The sequence below is a fragment of the Mchenga conophoros genome, linkage group LG22 (assembly GCF_057382185.1).
Source record: "Mchenga conophoros isolate Kocher_MC1m ecotype Shallow Benthic linkage group LG22, M_conophoros_male_GT1.1, whole genome shotgun sequence".
Classification (NCBI taxonomy): Eukaryota; Metazoa; Chordata; class Actinopteri; order Cichliformes; family Cichlidae; genus Mchenga; species Mchenga conophoros.
Genome location: NC_140546.1, coordinates 37,822,943 through 37,832,942, shown reverse-complemented (window position 1 = coordinate 37,832,942; position 10,000 = coordinate 37,822,943). Strand labels below are relative to the sequence as shown.

At 42.6% G+C, this 10,000-nt stretch overlaps 1 protein-coding gene across 5 annotated transcripts in view; it reads left to right on the top strand.

The window, feature by feature from the left end:
- The window catches only part of LOC146549892 (uncharacterized), a 20,780-nt gene that overhangs the window by 5,296 nt on the left and 5,484 nt on the right, over window positions 1-10,000 (top strand). For 2 of the 5 annotated variants that reach the window (XR_014890444.1, XR_014890443.1), the window contains exons 2-4: window positions 5,837-5,923; window positions 6,539-6,711; window positions 8,208-10,000. The exon at window positions 8,208-10,000 is cut by the window's right edge. Coding sequence is in view for 3 of the 5 variants with exons in the window: in XM_085262615.1 (XP_085118741.1) it covers window positions 5,837-5,923; window positions 6,539-6,711; window positions 8,208-8,281 (334 nt within the window). In the remaining 2 variants the exon portion in view is untranslated. Of the gene's footprint in view, window positions 1-5,836; window positions 5,924-6,538; window positions 6,712-7,494; window positions 7,549-8,207 lie in introns of all 5 variants that reach the window. The other 3 variants (XM_085262615.1, XM_085262614.1, XM_085262616.1) reach the window with 3 other exon arrangements.

The following is a 10,000-nucleotide window of genomic DNA, read 5'->3' as shown; positions in this document are numbered from 1 at the left end:
ATCGCCTCTTTGTTACTTCGGAAACATGGCTCGAACAATTTCTCTTCAACGACGTAATCCGATAACAACCGATCTCTTTACCCGTCGGCTTCCCGTGGCTGTCATGCGACCGGCTATTGCAGTTAATAATACAACAGCTTCTTGTGTTTCTTTTTATCGCTGTATAACTGATTTTAATTGAAAGCCTGCGTGCGCTAGTACCGCTTGCCACGAGTTCCCAGAATCCTTTGCGGTTCTACCCGTGAATGACGTCACATTTTCAATCTCTATATAATATGCATGTTAAATTTTGTATTTGGGGTAAAATATCAAGTCTTTTCAAGTAAACCGGTTCAAGTCCAATTCAAGTCCCAAGTCATTGGTGTAAAAGTCCAAGTCAAGTCACAAGTCTTAGAACATTTTTTCAAGTCAAGTCTAAAGTCATAAAATTAATGACTCGAGTCTGACTCGAGTCCAAGTCATGTGACTCGAGTCCACACCTCTGGTGTGTAATGCACCTTTGTGATTGACAGGCTGCTAGAGATGACATACTTGCTGACTTCCTGTTTGGAAACAATTAATAACCCTCCCCCACAGTTCCCATCCACCCCCTAAAACCGTGTGTGAGCTTATTGAAATCTGAGAAACAGAAAATTAAAGTCACATGTGCGCAGTGTGAAACACTCCTACAGACTCAGAGCCTCTGAAGCCTCATTCATCCACAATGACCGTGATACGTCCGTGCATCATCGACCCTCACGCTTGGTTTAATCATGCGTGTACTGGGTGTTTGTGTGCACTGTCCCTTTAATCCCGTGTAAAAGAGCAGGCGTAACATGTTGGTCAACATGGATCAGATCAGCTCTGCCAGATCATCACAGGCTTGACCTCATTTGTTCTCCCACATTTACACCTTGAAGAGTTATTTAGAGTAAAACAAGGACTCCTCTGGGCTGTAACTCAGGCGGTAGATCTGGTGTCCTCTGTATCCAGAGGCCGGTGGGTCGATCTCTTAAGTGTGCTTGAACACTATGTTGAAACAGAGAGTCGCCGCTTTTCTTTTCCAAACTGTCAAATGTTTGGTCAAACTGGCTGGAATCTCCAAATTGTGCACGTCCTGTCCTGCTGTTGGGCTTCTGGCACTATTACAGATATGTAAATGCTCTTGTTGACCACAGACTTTCTATCAAACCCAGTGAAGGAGACCTAACAGGAAGTGTCCAGTTCAAACTCGTTTCTGGGAGATTGATGGCTGCAGCTCTGAGGTGGAAACTGTAACTGCAGAGCAGCTGTGCTTCCATTTGTGTGTTAATTAGGAACACTAACATCTCTGAGAATGCAGGCATCATGTTGAGTTTCTATTCAGACCTTCAGAGGTCAGCTGAGGGTTTCGGACTTGAGATCCTGTCCTCATGTGTTTCAGGATCAAGTGCAGTCCAGCAGCTGTTTTTATATTTAAGTAACTAAGTAAGTAAAATGTATTTATGAAGCGTTTTTCACAGATAAATCACAAAGTGCTTCACAGTAAAATAAGAGATGGATATAAAATATATAACAATGTAAAACAGAAAACAATTAAAAGCTTGTCAATATAAAAATGTCTTCAGCTGATTTTTAAAAGAGTCAGTGGAGTCACGCTGCCTAATCACACTTAGAGCTGGTTTCAGCAGGTCACAGATATACTGGGGAGCTTGAGCATGTAGGATCCTACAGGTTAAAACCAACATTTTAAAGTTCAATTTCAATTCAATTCAATTCAATTTTATTTATATAGCGCCAAATCACAACTAAAGTCGCCTCAAGGCGCTTCATAGATACAGAGAAAAACCCAACAATCAGATTAGCCCCCTGTGAGCAAGCACTTTGGCGACAGTGGGAAGGAAAAACTCCCTTTTAACAGGAAGAAACCTCCAGCAGAACCAGGCTCAGGGAGGGGCGGGGCCATCTGCTGCGACCGGTTGGGGTGAGAGAAGGAAGACAGGAAAGTGAAACCTAAAATTTACTGACAACCAATGAAGAGAAGCCAAACCTGGAGTGATGTGTGTGATCTTGTGTTTGTGGCAGTTAAAAGTCTGGCTGCAGCTTTCTGCACAGTCTGAAGACGATCCAAAGCTGATTAATTAAAAACCAGTTACAGTAATGCAAACAGGAAGCATGAAGAATCATCTCGGGTTCAGCCTCTGACACCAGCAGGCTGAAATATTCCTTAGAAGATAGAAACAGCTCAGAGACGCTCTCACCACATTAAACTGTTGAATATGACACCGAGGAGTCTGAAGCTCAATTCAGCAGAAGAGTCTAAGAAGCTGACACGCTGCCTGATTTCTGAAATCACGTTATCAGTAATCAAAGTTTCTCTTTTATGAGAGTTTAGCTGGAGAAATCGTCGTTTAACCACAGCATGATGTCTGACAGGCAATTACTTAAACTAGACAATTTATAAAACTCTTTGAAAGAACAGTATAAGTGAATGTCAACAGCATAGAGATGATTGGAGATATTAACGCCTAATGATTTTGGCCTCGGGGGAAAATATAGAGCAAAAAAAAACCTGGACCCAGGACAGATCCCTGAGGGACCCCACAAGGCAGACGTCACAAAAACAGTCAAGATCTTTCAGATAAATTTGACATGAACTATTTTAAAACGCCAGCAGGAATCATGATGCTGTAATCTACAGTATCAAAGTGAGGCCAACAGAACCAGCACTGTGTACTCAGACATCATCACACACTTTAAGTAGAGCCGTTTCAGTGGAGCGCGATTAAAGAAAACCAGACCTGAAAACATCCATGACAGAAAGAGTTAAGTTGTTTTGCTACTGTTCGGAAGAGCTGCATCCAAACGAGGTTTTCGTTAACTAAAGTGCTGTGTAGATGTCGACCTCTACAGTTTGTTTCCACGAGAAACACGTTTCTCCTTAATCCAAACTACAGTTGGGTTTCTGGCTCCTGGCGTCACTTTGGTAAAAAGCCTGATATTCATCAGACGACAGCAGATGGTTTTGTTTTCCCCCCAAAAAAGCTTCTGATGTGTAAAACTTTGGTGACAGCCACACGCTGTTTATACAGATCACTGTTAGAGGACTGAACTTGTGACAAAGGGGATTTAACGAGCTGCAGAGTGAACAGGAAGTGAAGTTTTATTTGTGTTTGTGGAGATAAGACTCTGAGACTCTTTCATGAATCAGTGTGATGGTGTTCAGACAGTGAGCAGAAACTTTTCCCAGAGAAACTCTGGGCTCAGCTGATGTATGTGAGGGAGGAAGAGGAGCATCCTTGGGGACCAGGATTCCCACCAGAATGTGACTGAAGGCTTTTCTCATCGCTTTTCCCTCCACAACCGGTCCTCTTGTTGTCAGCGCCTCGATTCGCCTGCTTCAGTGGCACAGAGCGGAGAATCAGCGCCCCCTGCTGGTTGTGTGAGGGTGCCCGTAGCACTCATGTATACATACATGCTTGCATGAATGTGTGTGAGTGCGTGAATGAGGCAAAATGCTTTGAGTGCTCAGGTGAAGTAGAGAAGTCCATGCTTTTAACAATAACATCCAAATCTGGGCAGACCCCCAGTCTTATTCTGAGCCTTGTTTTCCCATCTTTCCAAACTTTCCCGACTTTTCCAAGACAGAAACTCAGTTTTGAGATTTTCCAACACCACAGAAATCTATATTTCATCCCTTTAAAAACTGTTTAAAAGCCTTCCTGTATGCTGAATATCCATGTTGTTCCCACAGTGATGGCCTTCACATGACTTGCTTTGAGTTTCCGACTCTTCATGCGTTTTCCTGAATCGTCCATGTTTTCCAGATGTGCTGATCTAAGAGAAGTTTGTCCTTCTTTGTGGTGAACATGTTTTTCTGTGAGACTTCCTCTGCTGTCTGCGGACGCTCGGCCGTGTCCTGTGCGAGGCTTGTGGTTGTCGGATGCTCCTTGATGGCGTGTCTCTTCACATCAGTCACACGGCCGGAAGAAATGTCCAAAATCCTTCAGCTGTGATGGAAGCTGCAAACTTTTAATTCACACAGTGACAAACTTTAAAGCTGTCTTACTATGAATGTTCCAGCTTATTACACTTTGCTGTCTGAGAAACAACCCCAGCACCCTCCAGGCCCTGTTTATAACCTGTGGTGACCAAAGTTTACCCAGTCACATCGTTTTGGGCTCACGTCTTTGTTACAGAAAGCAGGAAATGATAGTTCAAAATCTCAGAGCAGCATCTGAATCTCACGTCAAAGCCAAAAGTCAGCAGTCAGAATGTCTTGATGCATCCTCAACAAACCAGGAAAGAAAGCTGATTGTACTGATCAGTATCCAGGTGACTTCTCCAGTCTCGCCTGACTGAGCCAAGGTTAGCTGAAGACAGCAATGACACCAAATCAAACCAAAACCACGACGATGACAGCACTGTTGCCTCACAGCAAGAAGGTCCTGAGTTCAGTTCCAGCATCAGGTCTTTCTGTGTGGAGTTTGCATGTTCTCCCCGTGTACTCTGGCTTCCTCCCACAGTCCACACACATGCAGTTAGTGGGGTTAGGTTAACTGCAAACTCTAAACTGCCCATAGGTGTGAATGGTTGTCTCTCTGTGACAGACTGGGGACCTGTCCAGGATGTCCCCCTGCCCCTCGCCCTGTGCTAGCTGGGACAGGCTCCAGAGCTGCAGCTTTCACTCATTTCTTGAATAAAATGTTAGATTTGGTAAAGTTTTCCTTGAAGGTTAAACTTGTTCTACACCTGTGCAGTGTTAGACAACACAGCATAGCTCTGACACCTCCGCTGTGTGATTTAACATTACGTTTACAGTAAAGCTCACAGCTGGAGAAGGTCACTCTTGGAAATGTTAATAACTTGAAACAAGGTGCGGTGAACGTGGCGTCCAGGCTGTTCCAGAGCAGATAGATTCATAACAATAATACGTCTGTGAAAACATGCTGAGGCTCACATCTGAAGACAAACACACCCCACAGTTTCTTCTGGAGGCCAGTGGAGAAATAACTTTGATGCATGGAGTAATGGAAACAATCCAAAACTCTGAAAATATGAGACAACTCCTCAACGGAGCTTCACGGGGTCAGAGAGTCATATTTACTCGAGTCTGCGCCGTCAGACACACTTTTTACAAACCTTAACAGTTATCCAGAGCTCACGGAGCATTTCTTAGAGTCTCCTGTTTCAAATACATACAGAATATGAATCCATTAGATTATTTAAGGTCTGCTTCACCAGCTGCAGCTTAGTGATGGACAGACGAATGCTTCTCTATTCATAATCACGTCAAACTGAAACTTGTGATGTTGAAACGGTTCCTGTAGCTCATGCTTTTCATTGGTCATGTGATGTAAGACTTTTATATGATTTGAGAGACACACAGACGGTTTGTTGTACTGCTGTTTGGGCGGCGGCGGCGGCGGCGGCGGCGGGGGTATTGGAAGAAAACAGAAACTGGAGATCGATTCAAACCTTCACAGAGCTCAAAGTGACAGGACACAAGATTAAATTCAGGATAAATAAATCAAATGCTTCATTTTCTTTCTTAACACAATAGGATATAAAAAGGATAAAATAACCACAATGTCATATTACAGCTAAAGAAAGCACATTAAGAAATTTGTTTAAATCAAATCAAACTTATATGTATTTGATTTTATTTAATTTTTTCACAATTAGAAGAAATGAAAGAAAGAGAAACATCAATTTGAAACAGTCTGAAGTGGAAAACGATTATTTTGAATATTTTTCTCCTGATCGTTTGTTTTTCAGAGCGTTCGTCTCAGTGTGAAGCTCAGCTGAGAAGCTTCCACCCTGTAACACTGAAGCTGTCTCAGAGACAGACACTCACTCATCTGCATTTTGCTCTCAGGTTCTTGGGCCCAGCATTATGATGATTTCACATCATCTCCAGATTACGACTCTGACTACAACTCCACCTTTGAGTACAGCTTCTTCAGTAAGTCCCTCTTAAGTTTCTTCACTAAGAAAATGATTTCTCTCCCACAGGTCGCTGCGTCTGAAAACACCGAGGTAAACCAGGCCGCTTTAGTTACAGTTAAATATGAACATATTTAGACATATGAAGTTAATTTAGACTCTTCATTATTGACATGTTGTTCAAGGTAAAGCTGACATTCTTCAGCTGTAACTTGATGTTAATACTGCATGGACTGATGTTTAAATGACATCACTGTTTGTCAGTGTGACACGTGCAGCCTGACAGGGCAGCCCGGTGGGGGCATGCTGAGGGTCTGCTGAGGGTCTATAATGGTGGGCCACAATATCAGCAACAGTGTATACAACCTGTGCAAATATGCAATAAACTGAGTTCTCAGTCGCATATTTGTTACACTTGCATGTTTGAAACGATCCAAGTAATCTACAAAAAAGATTCATCAACTCGAAAACTAAGAAAAATGTATCAAACTCTGAACATGGAATGAAACATTTTATTACTTCAAATCTACAGCCCATCAGTTATTATTATTGTTACTGTTTCCAGTGAAACGATGGGAGTCGTTTAGCTTTCAGAGGTGATGCACAGCTGATGGATGTTTGTTGGTGTTTGCAGGTAATACGAGCAGCGAGGACCTGGACAGACTTGTGGAACGCTACCTCGATCCAGACGAAACTACGGAGGACACTGGAGGACCAGAGGAGGAAGTGGCTGTAACCATGGTGATTACAAGAAGAACAACAGAGGGGGTCAACGCTCACGGCACTGCACCATTTCCTGTATGTTTGGTAAGAGCGAGTATTGAGAGGCGGGGCCTGACTGTGACTGAAAATTGGCATTTTTGGTGTTTATTGAAGCAGATTAGAATCAGGTTGGTACAGCTGTTGCTGGGTTGGAACATCTTAGTCGCACTGTGACAATTAAAGGTCCCACTTTAGCTGTTAAATGGACTGGTTCTTATATAGCGCTTCTTTCTACTCTTCTGAGCACCCAAAGCTTTATACAACTTGTGCATTCACCCATTCACAAGCACATTGTTCTAAGTAACATTCACACACATTCATAGTCCGATGCATCGGAGAGCAATTTGGGGTTAATATCTTGCCCAAGGATATTTGGCATGCAGACTAGAGGAAGCCAGGAATCGAGCCACCAACCTTCCGATCAGTAGATGACCTGCTCTACCGCCTGAGCTACAGCCACCCTTGACCATGAGCTACTGTTAGCAGTAGCTCATGGTCAAGCAGCCATTCACTCTCCCCTCCTGATTATGTCGCTCTATCTATTTTCTCACTGCTTTAGTTGAACCTTCCTCCATCTGTCCCTCATCCTGTTGGGCCTGCCTGTAAGATGTGAAACAAAGTGACTTTGATAAATATCCTTATTGATCCAGTTTCTCTTCTGAACAGAGCCAGTTCACAACAGCATCTCTTTAAAGTCTTATGATAATGTGGTGCTACTGAGCCAAAATCACAAGTATTCCTCTGTTGCTGAATCCAGTTGAAAAGTATAAATGAATGATGTATTTTAATGTTGGCTTAACAAACAGCTTCATTCTTTTCTCATTTCAGTGGCTCTCATACACCTTCGTAATTTTCAGCTTCGCCACTTCTTCCACACTAAAGGTGTGTGAGTGCACAGCGAAGGTGGGGAGGGTCCTGTTGTGTTGAGAGATTTGATTAGACAGTCTCAGTATTGAAAATGAGTGACGGGCTGTGCATCCGACCTTCAATTGACCCAAACGTGCATCTACCTCCCGGGAGAAGCCCGGCGTTCAGAGATATCGATCGTGTTCTGAGGAAAACGAACTCTTTAGCTTCTGCTGAGCTCCTTCATGATTCCTCAGCTCCAGATTTGGATCGGAGCTGCAGGACCTGCTGATCCACATCCAAGCTGAGCTCTGCTGGTATTTATAGATGTGCTGACTGAGCAGCTGCCTGCAGACTGAGCCCATCTGCTTTGTGTAAAAAAGAAAAGGTCTGATCTCTGCTGGCACCAACAAACACAACGCTTCTCAAATCCGTGAATAAAAACAACTCGAGTGCAGTAAAAAAACAGCAGAAACAGGACAGCAAAGGATCTGTTCATGTTTAAACATGACATAGAGCTGATCTGAGGTCTGCTGTTCTTGGTCTTGTCAAGTTCACTTTGGTTGAGTTCCAGCATCCATTAACTCACAAAAGAGCCATAAATCTGCACCACAGAAGAAGAAAGGAGTTCACAAACTGCTGTTGATCTCTGTGAGGAAAAACATTTCATAATCCTGCCTCTGTGTCCCCGTCAGGTTTCTGTGGTCAGGCTGAGAACTCTGCTGAGCCTCATGGTTCACCAAACCCTGAGTCAAAGCCAAACCTTCAGGTTGAAACTCAGAAAACCACACACGGTTTCACTTAACTCCCAGTTTATGAATTAAACTATTTTTAAAAATATGTTTCTCTTGCATGTCTGTATTTCTTCCTGTTAAAAGGGAGTTTTTCCTTCTCACTGTAGCCAAAGCGCTTGCTCGTAGGAGGTCATATGATTGTTGGCGTTTGCTCTGTGCCTTCCAGTACAAAGAGCCTCGAGGCGACTGTTACTGTGATTTAGCTCTGTGTAAATAAAACAGAATCGAAAAGTTTAAACTTTCTGACGGTCCTGAATTTAAATCTCTGCCAGGATTCATCCAAAGATGGTGATAAAAGTTCAACTTCCAAAACTTTATTTAGAGCCAACAAACCTTTTTTTCAAATTTGCTGATGTTTCTATAAACGCACCTTTCATGTTCATCAAAGCTAATGCTAGAGTTTAGAAAAGTATCCAGGAGCCTGTAGAAGGATTTTTGTTCATCATTAGGCTGCCCGCTGCACAAAGTGCGTCTTTATATGTCATTTGAGGACCTCCATCTTTGGTCCACTGACGGGTTGTTTTGTGACGCCAGGCAACGTCTGTTTTGTTTGACGTCCTCTGTCTGCTGTTGTCGGGAGGACCTCTGTGTACGCGCTCCAAATAGTCCAAATTTGGTTGTTGTACAAGTCTTTTAAAAACGGAGACACCTTTTAGACATCGTTTTCATAACGCTGCTACATGTATGTAATCCACCGTGATCTGCAGACAGTTTTCTGAGCAGATGGTCCAGTTGATGAACAAACTTCTCATACTTTCTGTCACAACGTCTCTCAGAGCAGGCGACCATCACAGCACCATTCACGCCCTCTGACAAGGCTTTTCACAATAAAACAGGATACTTAAAAATGAACCTTATATAATGCAAATGCTCTTTTAAACGTATGAAACACATATTTTAATGAATGACAATTTTAACCTGGTTACAAACAAATAAGCTGATTAACTAAAATAAATAAAACATTTAAAGAAAATCAGTAAAATGTAAAATAACCAAAAATGATCCACATGAATGAATCAACAGGCTAAGACTAGTTATCCATATTCATGTCATGTTGATAACGACAATGTTGACATTTGTAAATTAAAAAATATTGCATTTATTAATCATGTACATTTCCTGCACCTCTCCACAATGTCCAAATAAGTGTCCAGGTTGGGTCACTGTTGGACGTCCTATAGATGTCCAGAATTGGTCATGGACCGGCAGACCCAATATAGACCTGACGTCCAATGTCCAGTGGGTGAGCTGTGCCCTCTCCCCTCCTACAAGGTCCACAGTCTGTGATCTGTGCTCTGATTTGTCTGGATCAGTAAAAACATTAAAATCAACGTTATTCATACAGCAGCTTTAACAAAAGTCCTTCAAAGAGCATCACGAGTGACTGCGCAAACACAAACAGTAAAACAATTACAGACAACAATCAGCAAAGAAGAAATAAACATAACAAACATAGATCATTTAAATACAACCTCAAAAACAGCAGCGATGTGAAAAATACAATAAACTTCTATTTATTGGAAACAAACCAAAAGTGACACCTAGTGGTCTTAACGGGATATGACATCAGATCGCTGCAGACCTCCATCTGGAACAACGAGAATCACAACTCTTCATTATTCAGAGCAGAAGCATCACCGTGTGGCACAAACAGAGGAGACAGAGATCTCTGCTCCTGTGTTTCATACACAACC